General features: G+C 39.4%; 1 protein-coding gene across 13 annotated transcripts in view; it reads right to left on the bottom strand.

Annotated features, from left to right (window-relative positions):
• Positions 1 to 24,741, bottom strand: part of GHR (growth hormone receptor) — a 157,468-nt gene that overhangs the window by 43,966 nt on the left and 88,761 nt on the right. For all 13 annotated transcript variants that reach the window (XM_074533192.1, XM_074533195.1, XM_074533194.1 and 10 more), the window contains one exon: positions 18,953 to 19,032. In XM_074533192.1, the coding sequence (XP_074389293.1) occupies positions 18,953 to 19,032 (80 nt within the window). The remainder of the gene's footprint in view (positions 1 to 18,952; positions 19,033 to 24,741) is intronic.

The following is a 24,741-nucleotide window of genomic DNA, read 5'->3' as shown; positions in this document are numbered from 1 at the left end:
AATTAAAAGAAACATGAAAAAAATTTTCTTCAACTCCTTCCCAAAATAATCTATTGATCTTCCCTACCAGTAACTAAAAGTTAGAACCAGATGTTCTCTATATTGCCAAATTATACTTTATAAGTATAGCACATACATTTAAAACATCACTTTTATTACTAATATAATAGAAATATGCAAAACTCAGTAAAATGAGAAACCTGCCTCTCCATTGTTTCTCTGCCCAGTCTGCACATTCTTAATCATAACACTTCTGGAAAATCACTGTTTCTCTATACTGCTGTTTCCCTCAGCAATTAAATGAAAATCATATTAATGAAACCTGTTGTCATTCCGTATTAAATCTCTATTAAGTATTTTGATACTCTCCAATGTAAGGTCCTTTCTAAGAAGCATATGCAGCAATTTTTACCTCAATATATGTTTCTGTTACTATGTCTGCACTGCATATGAAGACACTAAGAGCTTCCTAAGGATCATTTATCACAACACACTCTACTACTACTACTACTACTACTACTACAGTAGCCCACTTATTTTGAATCAAGCTGTAGCACTAGCACAGTCTAAGGATTTATTTTTAAATGACATAATGTCTTGCCTTGAGTGGGTGACCAGGTCACAATCCTCCCACAGCAGTGGCTGGTTAGATTGCTTTAAATTAACAGGCACTGCTAACAATTACTTGAAAACAGATAGTCCTATTAGAAAAAAATGGTGATCCAAATTCCACCATTTTTTTTCCCCAACAAAATTGCTAAGATTTTATTGATCTATTTATCCAACATTATTGTTAGCTGTACCTCTTTGCTCTTAGCATAAATAAGAAAACTGGAAAATAAGCCAACTCCACTTACAAAACAGTACAAAACAAAGACTGAGCATTGATGTCAATGACTGAATTTTTTCCACATAATTCAAAACTACAGACTGGAAATTTGGATTTCATATGCAGCAGCAGGTTTGATATAATTTATCTTTGTGGGTAAACTGTTCAGCTGTTTATTTTTGAGGAGAAAGAAGAAAAAAACAAACTAGCACAACCCCCCACCCTAATCTCCAATGCTCTAATCACACAAAATAAATAGTCTAAAACCTAACAACATTAGATAGCCATGCCTAAAGCTTCTCCCTTACGAAAGCTATTTTCAGTTCTCTTGCTACATTGGACCAGCTTGCTGCCAAGAGCATGTGTTCTTGGATGGGGCTGCAATTCTTGAGGATGGATAAAGCCTCCTCAGCTGGAAAAACCTGGCTGTAGAAGGAACTATGGAGAAGAAACATTGAGTGCTGCCCATCCTTGTTCTGAAATGTTCTCAAATTCTTCTTTTCCTGTGTTTGTTTTTGTTTTCTTGTTTTTTACTCTAACTGGAATGAGACTTATTTCATACCAAGAGCAGAAGAGGAGCCAAGGACTCCCTCAAGCTGACTACAGACTAGACAATTTCCAGTATTTTTTGTGGAAGTAGCACAAATACCAGAATGGAGGAGAACATAACATAACAGGAGCTGACCTTATTCTCTACTACATTTCTATTACTCCTGCTCAATAACTGAGTTTTCATCTGGGCACAATGTTTTTAAACTCTAGCTTAAGGTTGGCAGACAAACAAAACAACCACAGAAAAGTAGGACTTTTGAGGCCCTTACTCTTCATGGTGTTCTTTTAAAAAAATGGCTGTGTAGTATTTGTCTCAATCAACTAGTTTTGACCATGTTCCTCCAGAAAGCTTGTGTCAGATGCAATAATTAGTACAAGAGTGACTAGACCCAACCAGAACTACTTTGACTATTTTGCACACACTGAGACAGAGTGCAGAATTAGCCATGCCCGTGGCCTTCTTCTCTCCAGGGTACGGCTTCATGCAACCTGTGTGCTGCCATCAGGTAGTGCCTGCACACAGCAACCCAGCTGGACTCTGTGAGCACAAGTGAGAGACACCTTTGCTGTTGAAGTCTTGGTTCTTCATTTCAGGACACCAATTGTAGGAGCATCTGAGAAGTAACAGCTTAGGAAAACTGAAGGTGAAGAAAGACCTTCAAGGAATCTGTTCCAGAGCTTTGTTCATCCTTATTGGCCTTTGCTGCACTTTCCAGTTCTGCTCTGTGTCTTTGGTGTGGGGAGGAATGGAGCTGTGAAAAGCAATGAGCTGACCTTCCTGGGGACGCCCTGTCACAACAGCAAAACCCCATCTCTGAGTCATAACATTTAGAGTGCATGAATTTATGTGCCATGTTAGGGTTGTATTTTGCCTACAAGCATCATTTGGCATTTATCTACACCAAGCATTGCTTGCTAATGATTTATTACCCAAGCATTTGCCTTGTAAGGACTTTCTGCAGCCCCTTAGCTAGTCCTTTATGGTTTAGTGGGGCATCGAAATACTTCTTGTTTTGCAAACTTCAGCATTTGCCTCGTCTGTTGAGTTGTTTATGAATGCACAGAAAAGAACAGGTCCCCACACAAATATCACCTCAGTTCACTGACTCCTTCTCTCTGTTATCTAGTTGTCTGTCAGTTCAAGTACTGCCTCCCCTGTACCTCTAACTTTTCCCAACACAAAAGTGAATGGTGCCACTCCTATTAATTGTCACTTTACAAGTATCTACTGTTTTGTGTCTGTACAGAAATGACAATTCAAGATGAAAAAAAAATTCCAACCAATTGCAATGAATCTACAAGATTTCATACACTTTCCTGAATTGATGTACTCCCCACTCAGCTTTGCTGATTTGGCACACTGTGCTTACTGCTTTTAAGGAATAGCTGAGTCGTGGTTTCAGCTGGGGTAGAGCTAGCTTTGTTCCTAGCAGCTGGTACAGTGCTCTGTTTTGGATTCTCTATGAAAATCACACTGGTGACACAGTGATGTTTCAGTTGTCACTCAGTAGTGCTTATCCTATGTCATGGACATTTCAGACAAGAGGCCCACAAAATGTAATTTCTGGGGCCCACAAAATGTAATTTCTCTGCCAGTTTTCTGAGCAGTTTTATTCACTCATTCTGCATGAAATGTTAAATTAAACTAGCAGTCTCAGAAAATAACAGAAAAAGAAGAGACTAATTCATAAGGAAGACTGAATCCTGACTTGGGCAGCAATTGTGATCCAAATCTGTCCTGGAAGCAGGATGTATTTTAAAGTAGTAAAGTAAAGTAATGTATTTCCATACTACTTCATCTTTGAGGATGAAAGATGGATTTCAGTTTCAGCAGCTTTCAAAACATACCACTCTAAATACACCAAAAGTAATTAAATGAAAAAAAAGAGAAAACATACAAATAGATAAAAGTCCCTTACAGCAAGAAACCTCCCACAACAGTGAACTGAAATGCTCAATATATATTTCTGCTTCCTCTAAAGAGATTTCATTTTCTGTATTTTGTGTTTTATGAACAGCGAACTATTTTAAGCTTCTAAATTGCTGTATGATTCACATTGATGATAAGAGCCAGCAGAACACATTTGAACTTTGCACACATCTATCTCTTCTTGTTTTTAATGGTTTAGAACAGCCCTAATGTATTTACACAGGTTAAGCAGCTTAAAAGCTGGAACACAGGAAACCTTTGGGCTAAGCTCAATATGATTAAAGTTCTCACTAATGGATGAAAAGAAAAAGAAGAACACACAAGACACTACAACAACAACAATAAAAAATTCTATACAACTGTTTTGCAAACACTTAAAATAGAAGAATTTTGTTGATCTAAAAACAACTAAGTACAGTTTTACTCACTTATTAAAAATACTTTTAGTACAAATATTTCTTAATTTTTCAAAAGATACTTCAGCTAAAGGATAAAATACCACATCTGTAATACGTCCCTATGTAGTACATTTCATGCTTTAAAGTAACCCATACCCCTAAGAATCCATTTTCTCCAGTAAGGCACTTCACAAAATTAAAGAAAAATGAAGTAAATTAGAAACTCCTGTTCTGCTTATGGTTCTACAACTACAACTATAACATGACAAACACCTGTTATTGCATTTCAAAGAATTGAAAGCAGAGATTTATCTACTTGGAAATCTATAAAGATATTTTAAGTGGCCCAAGTAACAGAAATACAAAATATTATGGTAACTCATCAAAAATACAGATAGCAGTTAGATAAGTAACCTTGAGGGTGGAAAAACAAAAGTATTCTTCTTTTAGAACTTCAATATTGATATTTTACTAAAAAATGTTCTTTCCAAGATCATGAAATCTTTTGTAGCTTGAACAGGTTTCTGTCTCATTTATGCAATTCAGTTTAACTAATTCGTAAAATATCCTTAAGATCATTTAAAAATAGGGGAACTTTTATAAAATATGTTTTAAATTCACATTATTTTTGTAAGGTCTTTTCTTCATTAGTAAATTACTCAAGTCTAGGAAAAGGAGGTAATGAGCATCAGGTGGCCTACATGCAGAGGTGTTTAGCTTGGTACTCTCACTTTCAATATTATAGAATCAATTTGGGTGGAAAAGATCTCTGTGATCAAGTCCAACCTGTGACTGAAAACCACCTTGTCAACCAGACCATGGCAGTGAGTGTCACTTCCAGTCCTAAACACCTCCTGGGATGGGGATGCCACCATGTCCCTGGGGAGCCCATCCCAATGTTCAGTCATCCCTTTTGTGAAAAAAATCCTCCCAATGTCCAACATAAACCGAACCTAGCACAGCTTGAGGCCCTGAGCTCTCTTCCTGTCACCGGTTGCTGGAGCAGAGACCAACCCCACCTGGCCACAGCCTCCTTCCAGGCAGTTCTGCAGAGTGGCAAGGTCACACCGGAGCCTCCTTTCCTCCAGGATAAACACCCCCAGCTCCCTGAGCTGCTCCTCACAGGACTTTTGATCCCCAGCTGACCCTTCACCAGCTCTGCCACCCTTCTCTGGACCCACTCCAGCACCTCAATGTCCTACTGGAAGTCTATACTCTCAGTATGTACTTCATTATAGCTAAAATTTTTGTGAGGTCTCCCACAGTTAAAGCAAAATTGTCATTTAAGGAAATGCAAGCATAGCAATACTGTGACAATTAGATGTAAATCACATCTCAAAATCCCACTAAGTTTATCTAGTCAACTGAAGTGCCAGAATAAATCATAATCATAAAAAAAAAAATCCACCATAATAAAATTAAATTCATAGCATGTGTAGTCTTTATTTCTTCAGACTTTAAAAAACCTTTCAAAACAAAAAATGAGGAAATCAGGGGAACAACTTAATAAATTGTACAAAGTCACACAGTTAGGGGATCATTAAGGCTCATGCTCCTGTGACAGCTGTGGCTTATCCTGTATTTACGGAAAAGAGCTGCTGGTGACTAAAGGTGCTCACACACCAACATGAAAGTGCTAGACAGGAACAAGTGCTAGCCTGCTGTGTCAAATGATGCTATAATTAACACTTATATTAATCTAGTCAGTATTTGGGTATGCAGAAGAAATTGGCAGGTTAGACTGTTTTGAAGGCAGGGAGGGAGCCAAGCATTGCACTCTATGGCTGGTGTTTCTTTCGTCTCAATAAATGGTGCCAAATTCACAGTCCAAAGAAAATGTGTAGTTCAGCCAGTGACAATGAAGCCTTTTCCACAACATTTCATCAATATGTTTGAATCTGCTTCACACAGATCTGCTCTGAAAGGACAATGGTACAGTGAGAGAAGTCCCTGTTTCTTGAGCCTAATGATTGCTAGCTTAGCAATTAGTGCTTGCTACTAGCCTAGCAAGTAGCTAGCAAGTACCTTGTATTCAGTAGCAGACCTAAAAAAGCTTTCAAAAACCAAGCAGCTTCAAAATAAGTCAAATTTTACCTATCAACAAGTATATCTAGAATTGCTTGTCCAAGTACCTTCCACAAGCACTTGCTGGTTAGCAGAAACCGTGTGCCAGGGACATTGCCTTCTCCTGTCCAGCAGACACCTCAGTCACTACCTGCCACCAAGGATGGCTAGGTCACTTCCAATTTCTCCAAATTTCAGTCATCTGAGCTGGGATTCTCCAAATCAAGTGCACATCTCACAGTGCAAGTATTTTAGAAAACTTCACAGAGGACAATACAGTCTGAGTACAAGAAAAGGGTAAAATAGGTTTATAATTCAAAACACCATATTTTCTTCTTTGAAAAGCTCCAGTATTTGCATTTTTATGTTTGCACAATATTTCATTCTGTGGGGAGAAGGGCTGCAGGGTGACGCTGCCAACAATTAAAGTGAAAATTTCCTAAGACTGGCTGTGCCTTTCATCAGCTCTGAGCACACCAATGAACTGAAGGAAGACCACAGGGTACTCTGGGCATGTCAGCACTGGAGCAGCCCCACAAGACAGAGTGTTCCAGGGCTGGTTGATGCTTCCAGAATCTTTAACATGAAAGGCAACCTTTCATAATTCAGCTTGACCATGCTAGACCAGGGAAGAAACATATATACACACTAATCTGCGTATGCTGACCCACAGATGGAATGAACACAAGATCCATTCAGATATAAAAGCGTGGGTGGCCATTTCAGAGTTTCCCATGGCAACAATTAGTTATGGGCCCATATTAGCGTAAGACCTTTCCTGTTGGAAGAAAAGCATAGTTTCTGCAAGTATGTAGATTTACTCAGAAAAAAAAACAAAACAAAAACATGTGCTGGAGGACACTTCAGCTCTTTCTGTGCTCCTGGGTGGTGTCCCTTACCTCCTGACAAGCGTACAGACACCTTTCCCTGCCTTGGTGGAGGAGGGAGCCTGCCCGCTTCATGAGGGCTGGAGGAGGAGATACAATTTTCTATCACTTTGTTCTGTACAATAAATACAATGCTGTTGACAGAGGGTATTGCACAACCTCAGCAATTTCATTCACCATAATATCTGATAAACTCAAACAGATTAAGAAGTTTATCCTTAAAGTGCCTTTTCACTTTTCAGCTAGGGAGCCAGGACACAGATATTAATCAATTTTCCAGGGACACAGAGGAATTTCTATGGCACAGCCAGATGCTGAAAGCTTGTTTCAGACCAGTGTCATTATTATAGAACTATTAGTCTTGCTGGAGTCACAGGAATTTTGCTTTCTTTAGGACAAGTAAATGGCTTTGGAAGCTCACCATTTCTGTCAACACACCTCAGCCTTATCTGGAGATCTCAGATTATTGCCACTGATTTGCCTTTCTGCTGAGACCAGTGACAGGTATGTCTGTCAGTGACAATTCAGGTAAATGTTTCCCTCCAGGAAACAAAAACAATATAAATTGTAATTTCACACCAATCAGGTGAGAACCACCCACAAAAATAACAAAAATCCCTAACTAACTCCCCAGCTCACTCATGTCTTAGCACTGAAATAAACACTTGAGAACTCAGGACAGTCTGAAACTCCTAGGGACATATCTACTCTGTAGCCATTTCAAATATGGATTAAATTTTATTCCTTATCTAGTACATTAGACTTGCCCTGATTAAAAGGAAGGAAGATTCATTTTAATGTATTTTTGTAAAAAAATAATGTCTTTCTAACATGCTGCATTTAAGTGCTACAGTGCATTACCACCAGGAAATGCTGTATGTTATACCAGTCATGGCAGCTTCTCTCCAGTAACAATATGATGGATTCAGAACTTTTCTAAAAGTAATTTTTCAGAAGACTACAGCAGCTTTTCATAAACTACAATTGAGTGCATGATGGTATTCCCACAGCAATTAGTACAACATACAGGGGCCAGCCCTCTTTAGATCAAGGACTCCCACCAGTATAAGCCATATACTATTTTAATCAGGTGCCACTTGCGATCTTAAACAGGGTTAAGAGCCCCACACTAAGGCTAATACTCTGTTTCCTTTAGGGATAGCTATGACCTTGGGAAAAACAATGCTATGTCTAGAAAGCCAGTGCTTATATATAGGTATCTTGGGACTACTGGAACTGTTAATTGTATTTCACACATCTTTGCAAGTTGCTGAGATGTGAAACCCATAAAGTGAAAAGCATTGACATGGTCATAACTCATGTTTCTTGAGAAATTTCCAGGGGGTATAATAGAATTAAATAGCACGGCCTTAACTGTTGACACTTCTCTAAAACAGAAGAAAACATAGCCTTATTCTCTTAAGAAAAAATGCCCTTTTTGGCTTAAAAAATTGGAACAAAAAATAAGTTGAATTCCAGTGGTAACATGCTGTCACAACTGAAAAACAGCATTTAACAACAATTTACAATCAAGTCTTCTGTTATAATGCTGGGCAACGGAGACAAAATGCTAACTCTGATAGATATAATCCTTTCAGCTCTTCTTGTAACTAAAGCTGCTACCCAAGACAATTAGCATGAAAAACTGTTGTAGTAAAATATCAGCACTGCTGTACTGAGGGGATAAGATAACATGTGAGACTGGGAGCTCTGCAAGGAGAATATAGTTATTTTCAGATGGTCAGGGCTTCTGGAAAGAAACCCTCACCTCCTGCAGAACACCAACTGGAAGCTGTCATTCACTTATCTCAACAAAACATTCACACGCTTGTACCACATGCAAACGTGCCAGATCCTGTAACACATGTTCCTCCTGGTAAAAAACAAATGTTTCTTGATTCAGGGAGGATAAAAGGACATAACAGAGAAAAATCTACTTTAAACTATGAACACCATTCACAGCCTTGAAAAGTACATAATATCAGCTGCATGTTTTGGGTCACCACAAGAAATTCTGATGACTTTGTCTCTGTTACTGGTCTTAACATTATGCCTCTGTCAGAAGGGTTCTTGCAATATTATTACAAGTATTTTTTGTAGACAATGATTTAACTCTGCTTAACTGGCTTGACCAAGAATGGGAGATTAAACACAGTCAGCTGTGACAGCTGGACAGCCTGAAAAGCTTCCAGTGCATCCCTCCTAGAGCTAAGTCTTGCCCTCTACATCTATAAAGTATGGCATGATCCAGCCAGGATTTTGACTGAGTTCTGAAGGTCCCTAGGTGTGCTGAAAGGCATGTGACAAGAGTACAAGGAGATACTTTGGGTTTTTCTGATAAACTTCTACAGTTTCCTACTGTGTCATAGCTATGAAATCAGAAAGGAAGGATAATAAATTATTGATCTCACATCTATTTCACTACTTTTGGAGTTGCCCTAGATGCTTCTCTTTTTACTGCAAAGTGGCTTAACAGATCTTTAAACATGAAGGCTGAGTTCTGGAGCCAGGTGGAGATATCCTTGAGTAACGGGGCAATTTTAGACAGGACAGTTACAGTCAAAGCTGATTCAACAAGTTAGCAAGACCAAACACCCTCTATAAATCCTCTAAAGAATACACTGGAGAATGACACAGTTCACTAGAAAGTAAATTACGTTGTTTATGTATACATGCCAGCATTTCTGACATTCTTCCCCAGTGTTCTATACCTCCCTTTTAATAAACCACCCATATTTCCTTTGCCCTGTGAAATAAATGGGCTTAAATAAGTGGTGGAGAATAATCAGACCAGTGACTTACACTTCCAAACACCTATCTGGGATGAACCCCAAATATCACACAGACTTGTGACAGAAAATACTCTGTGTTGTACTCCAACCTCAACCATTTCTGGTGCAGGAGCTCTCTAAAAGAGACACCAAGAACTTGAAAAGGCATTTCTTTTCCTTGCCAAACCATGAACCACTAATAATTTCCATTCCGTTAATAATTACTTTTAACTGCCAGAAAAACACTTCACTGCAAGTAAAGATCAACCCAGGATATATACAAGGATTAAAACAGATGGTTTGAATTAAAACCTATACAGTATTAAAACAGTAAGTTTAGTTGACATCAGCATTTTTACTGAAGTAATTACATTGACTACTAGCTACTTGATCACTAACAGCAAACAATAAATAGATCATGTTAACATTTATAGTTATGACCTAAATTTGCTTCCTTAACACTTGCAGTTTTCCTGTTAAAAGTAAATTATCACATTATTCTTTGTTCAGTGTTTCAGCTACGAGGAGACCAGACACATATTCAAAGGGCATAATGACATTATTTTATTTGTACAATTTTTTTGTTGAATATTTACTATTTATTAAATACTCTCTGTTTTTCCTGTTATATAGTAGGCATAGGTAGCAAACACAAAGTGTATCTTAAAAGCAACATGATGCACATGGTGTTTGCCTGCCAGGCATGTAATTGGTCTTGTTATTTTGTCTTTACAAAGTGCAATACACAGAAAGGTTCTAGTAGATAGGGATTCAAGAGTAAATTTTTGATCCAAGTCAGTTTTCAATTTGCTTCTGAAGTTTCTGCATCAGCCCTAAAGCCAAGACTACACATTTCTAGGGGAGTAATAAATAAACAAAATCCCAGACCAAATAAAAAATAAACATATTTCCTTTCAGCATGTTTCTCCGAATATGCTCAGGGTACAATCTGGGATAGCCCACAGAAGACACACTTGCTGGTCTGGGTGACTCTGTGGCATTTCCCTGGGCAGCCCCATTCCAGCAGTGCCCAGTGTTTGTGCACAGGGCTGCAGGGCTCCAGCAGCTCCCCTCGCATCCTTCTCCCTCATTCCCTCAGCGCCTCCCAGACCCGCACTGCTTTCCAGCCGGTCCTGCCACACCGGAACAGACCTGGATTTAATTCTTCCCTGCACAAGGGTAGACAGGAGATACCCTTGGATGTGGGAGCATATTTTTCTTTTTTACCCCGCTTTTGATTAATTCTTCAATCCATACAAGTCCTTCCATTTTATCCCTGGTGTTTCTTCAAGGAACTGTTGCTTACAGTGCTATATCAAGGGCTCAAAAAAAATCCAGACTGGCAGGGAGCGAACAACTGTCTGTCTCCCTGACCAACTTCATGAGAATGAATCACAGGACTGAATTGGTATTTTGCCTGGCTCTTTAGACACTCCACCAACTTTATCAGCATACATTATGGCTTTTCTTTTTTTACCCCTTTGCACCAAATGACTTAGTAGAAGACATATAAGCACCTGTAAAAAAACAACCCAATACTTCTAAGAAAGAAAATCTTCACTGCATTATGCAGGAAGAATTTAAAATCCCCAGTAGAGTCACAATCTGTTAGATGTGCTGAATAAAACTGACCATTGCTCTTACTATTTGATTATGCTTCAATAAAAGGCGAGAATAGCAAGCAAAGTAGAGAAACCTCCATCTTGTTAAGTAGCAGGACTTGTTCCAGGTTCAGAAGCTAGAGAGAGGACTCATAGTTTGCAGCTCTGCTTCTCACTTACTACATCACTCTTCCATAGTTCATGGGCACCTCTCCAGTAGTTCAGAAGGGAAACATTATGCCAGGTTCTTTTGTTTTCCAAGGGGAACCTTGCCAGAAACTTGTTCTGGAGGGTCACACCACAGCCAAGCTCCCCAACAGTATCTCATCCCCAAGAATTACCTGGGTACCAGTTCAGTGTGCCAGAGTGTAACAAGGAAGACTGGGGCAGTTGCCAGGGTTGGAAACAGGGGTGTCTCTGGAGCCCAAGTGACCAAAAATTCCTCAAGATTGGAATGAGGCACACTTCAGATGGTGACTCCAGTTCCAGAACTTCCCAGCTGTGCTGAAAGCTCTGCTGCAACCCTGAGAATCATCTGATTCTGCTGCAGGTCAGTGCGAAGCTTTCAGGGTCACTCTGTGTGCCTCAGGAATGGCATCTTGGGAACTCCTGCTCTAGAATGTTTCTTGTTCACTTTGGATCCCTTGGAATGGTTGAGGGGGAACACCCAGTTGTGTCAAAATATTGCTGAGGTGCACACAATACTCCCTGATTTATAGAAACCAGATCTGTTCAATAACAGCTCTCCAAATTCCAGTCACACTTTTACTCAGTTTCCAGTACAATCCCTGCTGTCACAGCATGGATAAGGAACGTGCAAAATAGCAAAGAGTCTCCTGGTTGTAAAAATCTCTGGTGTTTTAAATCAGGCAGTGCAAGTTACTGCACAATAGCTGCATCATTGTTTAAATAAATTGAAAGTCACCCCTATTCAGGAGCATTTCATTACATACTATGAATATGCAGCAACTAAAGGTTCTTTTTCCTGTTAGAGATGGATGGAATTGAAAGAAATTTTCTCTGTGTGTACTTTACTGTATGGAACGATTCATTCAGTCCGGTGGGATGACTACTCATGTAGTCTGCTTTTATAATACACACTAGTGTTTATTTGCTAGAGCTACTTTTCTTTCCCCTGCTGCAAAGTTAATTAACTGCATTGATTTGGCTAGTGCAGTATACACGGTTTCTCTAGTTCACATTAAATACACAACTACATTTAAAATACTAAGCGGAGTTAAAGATTGTAACCAGGAACTTTCTCACTTGTTAGCCTCTTAGAGAGTGGTAACAAACTGCTGTGCAAGGTTTTGCATAATTTCCATCACCTGATCTTCCTCCACAAATACAAAAGCTTCACTCCGTTTGTGGGCAAAAAGTTTGTGTTTCAAATTGGCCTCACTCCTCTGAAAGCAAGTGGCCACCATCAGTCAGTGGTTCTGGATGCAGCTCTGTCCTGGTAGCAGAGGAGCAGTTCTGGCTCACAGGAGGACCAGGGCGCACGTTGGTAGCTAGCCTGCAGTCTGTAAGTCTGCTTGGGAGAGCAAAGCCCTGCTGGGATCACAAGCTTTGCCCCTGGGAGGGAGAAAGACTGACCTCTCCTTCTGACTACACCACACACTAACCACTGATGAGTTGCTAATTCTTGCAAGTTGCCTCAAAACACAGCAATCGGAGGACAGCAAATTGGCAAGTCTGTGTTAAATAGAGAAGAAAATATGATAGCAACAAAAGAGCAATGAAGGAAATACACACAATAGGAGGAATATTAAGGATGACAGAGATAACTGGATGGGGAAACTTTGGCATGTACCGTCTTTTACAGGGTATCTGATTGAAGCTGATTGTCCATGAAGTGTTTTTGGCTGGCTTGCGGGTGAAGATATTCAAAGCCTTGAAAATCTTCAGTAAATGCTGGAGTCACAGATGTGGTTTGGAAGACAGGACAAAGGAGGCAAGTTTCTGCATCTCAGGTTAGCATTTAAACCATTGGATCTACTCAGATGTAAGTCTAAACACAGACATTTCGGGGCACAATTTCAGGCTTCAAATACCTTAAAATGCTTTTGATTTTCTGAGTTTTCTTATAAAATATAGCCCCATCTGCAATTAATTTTCAGCATGTGTTTTCCACATTTAGAAATCCCAAATAGTTTTCTGTAAAAGACACGCAATGTGAAATCCTTTCTTCCCCATGAGATACTGTCACACAGGCCCAGACAAATGGTTTACCTGAAATATATACTACTGGGTAGGAAGCAAGAGTGGTAAAAGTAACTCAGAAGTGCACTTCCTTGGCCTTCCCTTGGATTTTTCTGCTAGTCATCAAAGCTATCCTTAATCCCAATGGAAAGTGATGATGGAAATATTATTTTTTTCTCTGCCAAAATGAATCTTCTCTTCAGCTGAAATGGCTTAGCCAGATCGCAGTGGTATAACTTATGCTTCTCTGTGCCAAGGTTTCTGATTCTGGCTCTTGGAATGTGTCTGTAGCAATTTCTTCTACATAACGGAACACACTTTTTGCTTGGAAACACTTAAAATAGGCAAATAGGGCAACTATTCTAAAAGCTTTGTTTTCAGGTGGAAGTTTTAAACCTGCCTTCTCAACAGTTCTTCCCCCATCCACATCCACCAGGATTCATCACACCGATCACAGTTTTCAGTTTATCAGGTTTTCCTGCCAGCTCTGCTTGGACTTACGCTCCATATTTAGCTGCATCTAACTGAGAAAACAGGCAAAATAGAGAAAGGCCATAGGAAAGATGAACCAAACTAAAAGAATCAAGAAGAGAAAATGACCACTGTGAACAAATGACTACTAAATGTATTATGTACTATTTACCAAGAGAAGGCAAGAATGTTTGCAGCTCAAGCTAAGGAAGATTCTGTCCTTTTGTCCCTTCCTAACAAGATGAGGATTTTAATATACGCAAATATATCTAGTCTTTGTGATTATGAAAGAAGTTATTAAAAAAACCCCAACAAATACTTGAGAAATGTTTTGTTACTGACTGCATCCATAAAATTTGAGTTCATCTAAATCACAAAACATGTTTACGGACAAGACCATTTTTCTGAATCGTTTGGTACCTCCTGACTCCATGAACTGAAGGACAAATTTCCCTGTCCTAGAAGAGAATATGCTGCCATTCAAAGTCACCTTTGTGTTTAATTTAATTCTAATAATTTCTTCACATGTCACAAAAGCCTTCAGACAACATGTGTCTGGCCAGCAAGACCCCACATGCTTTCCCAACAGTCCAATGAGAAGACCCCTCACCTTGACAGTAGCAGAAAACCTACAGTGTCTGGTTGAGTAGCTATGACACTACCCAGAAGAAAGCAAGCAGAATTATGCACATTGAAACAAGTCAGCTGCAAAGATGAGGCTCAGTTCAAAATAAGAACACCTAAAGTTAGCTCCCTTTATGCCCCATAGGGCAAAATATAGTTGCCTAAACATCTGTAGCTATCTCAGACTGCCCAGGATACTCTGCTTGCCTTCCAGCTTCAGCTTAAAAGGCACAGGTGTGCTATCTACAAGTTTTATGCACACTTTGTGAGTATCTAGAGATATCTCTGTGATGAATCTTAGCCTTAGGTGTCCAAGCTCCCAATAGTAAATAGAGAGTTAGGCAAAACAGGCCCTGGCACACAAAGTAGCTGATAGAGTTGACTTAATTGCCTGAAAATACATGTTAATTATGTATCAGATACCTGGGTATAAGGTTTTAAAGAGAGCTCTGTAAGCTTTTGACCATCCCAGGAAGATGCAGATGTCCTGCAGGTCCACTGGTATCACTGGGAGCCCTGCACAGAAATCTTGGCTGCTCAGGCATGTCTTTAATGACTCTGAAGTCGTATGCATGGGTTATGGATTCAATCTCCAGTTCTGCAACTGGAACACTGATACCCAGTGCACACATATAGTTAGATGGTTTATCATCAATGTGTAATGCACACAAAACATCCAAGTACAACAACAGACACCAGTAAAACAAAAGGACATCCAGATGGAAATAAAAATTGGACTGTATTTGTTTCAGAAAGGAAAATAACTAAGTCTATTTCTTAAATAAAAGTTAGGAAAATAGACTATTTGAGCATAGCAGGTTCATAAAATAATTTTAAAAGCTGTGATGGAAAAAGAAAAATATTTTTTTAAAATCAAATTTGACAAAAGGAATTATAATATAAGGCTTGTTGCTCTTAAAATTGTCATTGTACAATCAGTTCACTCAAAATTATTTTTCTTGTGCAGCAATTAAAGATTAATGCCTTTCCAAAGCTGTTTCGGAGGATAAATTAACATAACTGTAATAGTCTGGAATTAACTTTGTCCTAGCATAAAAATATGGTAAAAGACATTTCTCATTTTTTTCACTGGGAAGAAATTCATTTTGGAGCTGCTTGAGCTTATGTATTGTTTTATTAACTGGGACTAGTTCCCAGTTTATTTCTCTATGTCCTTATTTGACTTACACTCATCAGACGTAGAGAAAGAACAAGCAAACAGTATCACAACTTTCATTTCGCTTCCTAAACATATTTCAGTCTGTGTCTGGAGCAATCCCCCTCAACTGCTCTGATGTCAGCAGGTACAGTAAACCAAAGTACTTGGTGAATTCTGGATATAGTTTTGAAACACTAGTTACATTAATGCAAAATCTCAAATACAAACTGTGTATTTGCTTGCAATTATATATTTTTATATCTGAACTACAATTAATACTGCACAGATATACATCTGCTTATGAGGCAGTACTCTTTCTTGTTTATGTATCTAATTAACTAAATTAAACTAAAATGTCAAAATCACACAATTACCCATCTTCAAAGCAACCTAGAAGCCTAATTCTGCTGAAAAAAAGTCTTAATCAGGTGTGAAAACGGCCCTTGTGCTTTCCAATCCTGAAGGCAGAAAACCCATTTACCTATGGTAATTATGCACCTATTAGAAATTACCTTCCTGTTATTGCAGCCTTTACTTTCTTTCCTTGTCACTGTACATTAGGCAGCTCACGGGAATGGACAGCACGAGGGTCAGCAACCCTGGTGAAAGGCTGGAAGTGGCAGACCTGCTCAGCCCTGAATTACAGTCAAAGGCCTGGAGCAGTGGACACACCTGGTCACTTCGAGCATCACCCTCTCAGAGACAGTGGGAACCTCTCTCACTTTAAGCTAGCTGCAGTCTCAGTTTAGGGAGCTGGAAGCCAGCTTCTTTGCAAGAGGAGAGCATGAAAAACAAGCTAAATCAATAGAAAGCCTCCAGCGGAAGTGGATACCAGCCTGGAGACAGGAAACAGGTGACTAAATGTCCAATATCTGGTCTCAAATGCTGTGCGGTTGCCTAGCCAACTGCTGGCTTCACATCCTTGATCCTGCCAGGAGGAAACTTTTATGGGATTTCACTCTATCTTGGGTGGATCTGACTCCATGGCACAAAGCCAACTCCAAGCACTCTTGTAAAGCTGAACTTGCACTTTGTTTACTTTCAAGACATGTAGGTATCCCATGTGCAAGTCTATATTACACTAGTTCAGTACTGGGCTTTGGTACAAGACTACAAAACATATGTAATTTTTATCTCTTCTGCTGCCAGAAAAAATAAAACTACTGAAGTGAATTTTTAGGGAATCATGACACCATAGATCCAGTCACCAGGCAACATATCAGATATGGTACAAGTATAGAGCACATTTAATGAACTTTTTATGAAGGTCTCAGCAAGACTGTGCTGGGCAGAGCACTGTAAGATTGTCAGGATTCACGACCTGAGTGGGGCTGGATCCTCATGAGAACTTTGGTAGATGTGAGCATATTCACATGGGAGAAAAAAACTCAAACATGTAATAAACAGATTTTGTCTAATACTCTGTCCTAAATCACAAAAGAACAGCAAATGGATATTCTTTCATACTGTTATCTCAAATACTGCTGCTCAATTTATACTTCCTTCTCTGACATTCTCACTGTGCACGTGCCCAAAGAATTAGAAGCAATTAAATCAATGGCAATCACTTAAAAAAAGCAATTCCCTTCACACACACAATCTTTATTAGCACAACAAATCAGAACATAAATATTTAGTACTGTGTCTTGTATTTAAGCACAGAAACAACCAAAATATTCTTAATTTTTTGGTTCTGAAGGTAATCACTTAGAAATTACTATTTCATCAACATTGACAAAGTCACACAAAGATGATGCTATGGTCAAGTTTTATTTATAACAATGATTTTTACTGCACTTAAGACATCTGGACCATAGCTCATCTGCCAAGGATCATATAACCCTCATGTGCTCTTAAAACTCAAGAGAGAAATCAGTTGGTCCAGTAGACTGCCCTGGGGATTATTTTTGACTGTTGAATGAGTCTACTGTAAAATGCAGACATAGCGGGGGAAAGGATGAAGTCAGGACACACTAATTTTTGTTCTACTGACCTTTCTGTGGTCGCAATGAACAGGAGCTGGTGCATGTGTATATGCTTGGTAAATGTTAAAGAAAAAGTCTTAACTAGCAGCCTTACAGATTCTCTTTAGCACAGAGGACAAGCATTTGAGCCACATGCATAGAAGTAAATAAACAGACACTTGTATTTTCTGTATCCAAACCTGTTTGTTAATAAACAGAATGAACTTTATAGAAGAATTGTCTGAGAACTGATCACCTGAGTTTTAATTATTTCCTGTTTTAGCTTAAGGTCTCCATTAACATCCAAGTAACACCTCATATGCCTCTCCAGTGCTTCAATGTATACAAGACACCTAGAAATTCAAAGTATGCAACTCCAAGAAAATACAGAACTGTATCAATATAAAGAGCTATGGCTATACCTTTAAAATGTGAGCCATTTATGACTACAGGCAACTATGTCATCGCCTTTAGGCTTACTACCATACTTTAAAACTAGCACTAGAAAGGCTGATGTTACATGGCTTGCAAGTCTATAGATGTTTAATTTGCAGTCAGTAAAACTAAAGTATGGACCTAAAGAAAAAAAAAAATTGAGATGTCAGAAAATTTCACTGAAAATTATATCACTTTATTTAGAGTTAGCTGTGGACGCTGTTTTCATCCCACTTTAATAAAATTTCCTGACAAACTGCCTTTTCTGACTTGCTCTGCTAAGTCAGGAGGGGCGCCTGTTTACAGAGCAGCAGCTGCTCTGTAGCTTTGCAAGAAGCAGTGACATGTCTGCATAAAATTAATTATTATGGAAAACTGTTACTGCTGTCTGTTCTGAAAACCAGAACAGCACAGAGCTGACCAGGTTGAGCTGCACTTCTTTAGTTAATTAGATCATAGCAAGCATAAGCAGATCAATCTGACACAACATGCAAGTCCCATTGAAGTTCGTGCGTTTTGTTAAATGAGTTAAACACCAGTACCAGCTGGCTGGTTAAGGGTACATGTTCTTTTGAAATCCCATAATCTCCACCCAAGAATTACTAAGTTTATTTCTTATGAAACTTGTTCCTACTAGCCTGAGATTCAAAGCATACAGTCTTCAAATGCTTATCCTGTATGTCCAAATACTTAGTCCTATACTTATACTAAGTCCTACACTTAAGATATTAATATACTGAACTTAAAATATTAATATGCTAGAAGACTTGTTAGGGAAAAAAACCGAACTAATCCCATACAATTCCGTCATTCTTTCAATTTCATCTTGCTTACACATCAAAAACTGTCTTTGAAATTCACCTTCATTTCGCAACGTGTCCCAACCTCACCCACTATGTTTACAAAAAGATTAACTGATGCGTTTGTCACATTAGGTACCTGGGTTACTGCAATCAAGAAAGTTGCACAATCATTGAAAATTCAATATAAAAATATGATTTAAATAAAGCTACATATTTATACATCTACACACATAAAGGCATGGAAAGGCTTCATAAAACTTACCATCACCTGCAGAAAGTGAGTCATTTGCACAGATCAGTGCCAAAGTAAACAGCAGATGCCGAAGATCCATACTCCTAACTCTGTAATACGAAAAGACAATAAGAGAGTTTCTTTACAAGCAAAAATATCACTAATCTGATACGACATTTAAGCTATTATCTAGTTTTATTAAATTTTTGATTGTATTTAAACCAGAAGTACATTTAGTTTATTGTTCATTGCCTCATAAAACAATACATCATCTTGCAGTCTGGAACAGATAGTAAATACTGTATTTACAAGAGAAGTAGCTTATGCGTTTCTAGTCCATTAAATACAGAGGGAGGAAAAATAAGTATTGTCAATTGATAGACTACATCTGCAAATGACTTTAAAACTTCCAAGAATGCAAACATAAACCCAGCATAAACCAGCAAGGCTTTACAACTTCCCCCAAAAAAGCACGCTCCTTGTTTTCCTTAATTCACTTGTGCCACATACGTACACACATCGTAGAACCCCATCACACAATCCTGTTTTGAGGCTCTACTTTGCTCTTGCCATTATCACCAGCATCTGGTAACAATGGTGAAGGGCAGCAGCTGCTCTGTGCTGGACTTGCAGATTGTGCAGACACCTGCACAAGATGGCATCTTGCTCCCAAAAACCTCCTGAGGTGTCCATAGGAACTATGGGGAAAACATCTGTACCATGGGGAAAACATCCATACCATGGATTATAACCTGACCATTTATAGCCATGGAGATTACCAGAGACCTTCAAAACTAAAGCTACAACATACATGCTAAAATGAGCATGGATGTTTAAACAAGTCAGGCAGCAGTTTTTTTGCTCTGTGGCATCAAACCAGCACCATACACTAACACCTCTCTCAGAGAGGCAGCAGAGACAGAATAGCTCCACTTCCACATCTGACTGTAAATTGGTATGACAGATTGATTCTACACTGGATGTTTTCATTTAGAGATTTTATTTCTTTCTTCTTTATTTATTTCTTTCTAATCTCCTTTCTAATAGGAGATTAAAGGACAAGTGTCCAAAGCCAACTAATGAGTAACAATCTCGACGTAGGTGTTAGTTATCAAGTAACAATGCTATCAAATCTGGGTGTCAAAAACTAGTCAGTTGCTTAGCACAGTTATCAAAGTTTGAATAAGGTTAAAGACCATAAAACACAAGAATGTAGAGTATGTAAAACTATAGTAATGCTGAATTTAAAATGTAATTCCCTCAATTTTCTTACACTAAGAGAGCAGATGGAATCACAGTACAGAAAAAACCCAGAACTATTACCATCTCCATGAGCTGGCATTTACTCCAACTGCTCTAGACTAGCAGAACCTAAGCCAGACCTGCAAAGGTAAGCCAGGAAATGCTCCCCACCTCACACACATCAGGACAAGGATGCCCAGCAGCACCACTCAGACAAGCTTGGGCCAGCTTGAGTGGGCATGGGAATACTACACCAAGAGAAGAGCTATAGGAGCTCTTTGGACTGCCCAAGCACCTGCAGGACTTTTTTCTGGCCAGGCAGACATGGGTCACACCAAAGGGGGGCACGGAGGGAGGGATGGATGGAGGAGGGGGGAAGAAAGGAGGAAAAGAGGAAAGGAAGAGAGGAAGAAAGGACGAAAGAGAAGTGCTTTAGTGAGGATTTGGGGCAGTGTAGGAGTGAGACAACTTGGGGAGCAGGACCAGGAGAAGTGACAACTGCAGCTGTTGGAATGCACAGAGCTGGGACAAAGCTAATAAAGCAAACCATAGGCCAACAGTTCCTCCTAAATCTCAGTAGAGGAGCTACACTGCCACAGTACAAGGCTCATCTGAGATCAGCTAAATTTTCAGGTAGCTCAATTGGTCCTCCTGCTTCATCTGTACTCTTGTTTACAGGATTCTTACTATCTGTTATTAATAAATCTACTACAAAAATGTGCCTCTGTGTTTGTCAATTCTTCTCCTATTACACAACGTATACCCATCAGTCTCTTCTCCCACTCTGCTCTTCCGCTTTCTCCCTAAAGTTTGACTTCCTCTTTCACAGGCCTGAGAACAACGTCACTTTATTACAACTCTCCTTTCCCAGTACCCAGGCATGACATGCTGCCTTCCTATTCCCACTTTCCTGTTCTCCCACATCCATCAGCCTCTGCTGATCTTCCGACTACTTTTTCTCCAAGTCTTTCTACTTCTTCCTGCCTAGTAACAGCCACAAGAGAAGGCCAAATCCTCACAGGAGTCCTCCTGTGAGAACAAATGTGATCAGAATCCACCATTCACTTTTCAACACTGTTTCACTTTTCATAACCACACCAAACAACTCTGGTAGGACCAGGGTTGGTCCCCACATGCAGCTGTCACAGCATGACTATCCCCTCCATCCCTGGACACCTGACTGGTAGCCATTTCAGTCTCCTTCCAAGAAGAGTCTGGAAGGTTTAGAAGCTGAAGCACTAACCCAGGAGGCCTGGAAACACATTGCAGATGTCAACAAACACACTGCACTTCAGTAAGGCCTTGTTATCCTCTTCCAGTACTGCTGTTCCCTCCTGCAGTGCTTGTTTACATACCTGCAACACAGTGAACTCCATCAGGAGATTGTTCTAGTCAAAATTAATCCATAAACCATTATTGTAATGAACCTGTTTGCAGACCTGTTTTATCAGGACTCCCCAAAGACACAGCCCATGAGCAGAGCTGGGGCATTACAGGCATGGGAGTGAGCAGTCAAGTGGAGGGGAGGGCACAGCCACCCTCCAGCAGTAGCTATTACTTGTTTAAGAGCAATTCTACAATTATTGAGAAATGCCCTGCTCAGGCACAGACCTTGACAAAAACAACCACCACTCTGAAACAGGGCACAGGATTAACTTGTGCTCCTAAACATCAGAAATGAACAAAATTGCTGCTTCATCCCTTGCCCTTCTGTTAGTAAAACACAGTATAGAAACAAATTAAATTTCTTCAGTGGACTCTCACAAATTCCAGAATCTCAGCAAGACAAAACACTGTCTTGGCTTTGCCTAAAACCACATGGGATATCCCACTGAGTTATCCATTCAGACAAGTTGTGTCAGTGAATAATATCCAACTGGTACACTCTGAACATACCCAATATGGACAGGACTGAGCTCAAAACAGTAACTGCTCTGAAAATATGGATGCATGATGCTCCACCCTTTGTGCAAGAGCCTCTGTAAAAGGCCAAGTTGTTCTATCTCCTTGGAGCTGCAACTCAGAGCCCTTGGGATAGGGCTTGTACTCAAGGCCTCACCCAGGCAAATGGAGCTCTGCACGGGTGTGAAGCAGCAGGGACGTGACCTCTGCATCTAGCACAAACAACATAAGCTCGGCTGGGCTGCAGTTATGACAGCCACTTCTAGCAGTATTTGAGATGAAGTGAGAGCTACATTGCCATGGCTCCAGGCTCATGGGAGAAAATCTGGTGGAAAGCAGGAACTGCCCCATCACAATACCACTTTTGGTGGTACAGAATAAAAATTCTGAGAGAAGGGTCCTCTGAGTTACCACTTGCGTCACCATCAGACAATTACTGCCTTGCAGAAAGTTCTTGAAGATCTGTTCCATAATGACCCACTGCCCTTGCTCTAAGCATTCTTGAGAGCTTGCTGTCAATAGGAGCAGCACTGTCCAGACGCTTCTCTGCTAACCAAGCAAGAGACAGCTTCTCTGCAGGCATTAGGACAAAACTGACCTTTTACAATCCAGTAGTATTTACCTCCCAACACCTACCCTATGTGCCTATGAAAGACAAATGGCACTAATAAAGTGCCTCTTATTCAAAAGAAAAAAACCCCAAACCTTAAAGTTTCTGAAATACTATATACTATTCTAAAGTATTCTGAAATACTAATATACTATTCTAAAGAATTATATTCTATGTCTTACCCAACTCCAGCAGCCTGCAAGAATGAACAGAGTTAAAATCAGGAAAAAAAAAATTACAGCAGCTGACTGTCCTCAAGCCAGCTGAAACTTGACCACAGAAACATTTGGCTAGAGGTCAGCTCAGGCTAATTACTTCAGTACAGAAAGAGAGCCAGGAGTTATAAAAAGGATAAAAAAAATATCTTGGCCCTTTTCTATAGCAATGTTGGAGTAAGGTCAATCACAAGTGAATTTAAACACAACATCTCTCCAGTGGGATATGAACAGAGTCAGCATAAACAAGCGAAACTGGGCTAAGAAGCTCCCTGAGAAAAGAAACAGTTTAGTCACAGCACACTGAGTTGGTTCCATCTGCTCTGGTCAGGTAAAAATGTTAACACTCAAAGTAAACCAGAAGGAGACCTGCTTATAAGAAAAACTTGCTTGAACTGCGATCTTGACCTTTATATAGTTTTTGAACCTGAAAGAACCAGAAGGAAAAAGGGGGACAGGGACATTGAACTGTACCTATTATGGCACTTCTGTTTTTGCCATGACCATTAATTCAGGGTACTCCAAATATGAATTTACTGGTTTCTCCCCAGTAACCCCCTCCCGTTTAGCACTGCTTGCAACAGCAGCATCTGTGCAGCCAGCACAGAGCAAAAAGCAGCCTCTCTGCTGCAAACCAAACCATGAAATTACTGAGTGAAGATTAATCTGAAGAGTTTTCCATACACTGCTGTTTCATCATTCCATTAGATCAGAAAGAGGCAATAGCACAAGAGTATGCCATGCATGAGAATATACACCAGCAGATCCACCACCAAATAAGAACAAGTGTTGAGAAGGGAACATAACTCCAGGCTCCCCAGATCTGAATCTTCTTTATTGCAACTACCAAATATGTATGCATGTACCTATGCAGAATTTTTCTGGGTGAAAGGCCTTTGTTATTCAGAGTGTGAACATTTCTTAAAAGTTATTTCAGGGCATGACCAGTGACACCAAGAGGTAATCTTTCTGTGCTTGCCTAAAAACATTCCCATCACTTTGGCTGATAGTGCATAGCTGAAATCACTTTGCCTGCATACCCTCATTCCCCTGAGTGCCAACAGGATGGAGTCATGCTGCAACTGAAATTAGTTTTAGCCCTTCCGATCAACACAGTCTAAAACTGCAATGGACTTAAAGCCTTCTTCCCTTGCTTGCTGATGTTACGGCTTGATTAAGTCATCAGCAGCCCTTGGACGAGTGCCTGCTTTTACACAGCCCTCATCAGGGCTCTATACTCAGCCACAGTAAGAAACAGAGATAACAAATTGTCTCAGCTGATATGAGGAACACACCACTCACCTATTGCATACTGTTATCCTGGATACAAAAAGATCAACGAATGATACCACAGAAGCAGAAGTTACGTATTCCAAATTAAAAAACCAACCAAACAAAAACCTCATAAATGGTACATTTCACTTAAAAAAAAGTCAAAATCTTAACAAAAAAAGAAACATAAAGTTGCACTTACTATACATGTTTTTATGCAAATTTGAGGACTATAAAAAAGTACACTATAAATACAAACTAAATCTATGGAACAGAAGCAACTCTATTAATTAGGTCTTTATGTCAGCTAAATAATTTATAGTGATTTCAAGTGTTAAAATGTTAAAATTGCAAATAGAATCTACTGAATTAATTTCTCACTTTGAATTTAAAAAATATTTTTCCCTATACAAACTTATGATTTTGGAATAGAGAAGTATATTAAATTTTAATTTCAACACACAGTTTATTTCTCTCTCTACTGTAAGAGACACCTCTAATGCTTTTAGTGGGCTTCTTTTTTCTATGGATCAATGTGTCTATTAATTACTTTGATTTAAACTTGTAACAGGCCAAAT

This window comes from Zonotrichia albicollis, chromosome Z, assembly GCF_047830755.1.
Source record: "Zonotrichia albicollis isolate bZonAlb1 chromosome Z, bZonAlb1.hap1, whole genome shotgun sequence".
Taxonomy (NCBI): domain Eukaryota; kingdom Metazoa; phylum Chordata; class Aves; order Passeriformes; family Passerellidae; genus Zonotrichia; species Zonotrichia albicollis.
The sequence above is the reverse complement of the archived record's forward strand: the minus strand, read 5'-3'. Positions and strand labels throughout refer to the sequence as shown.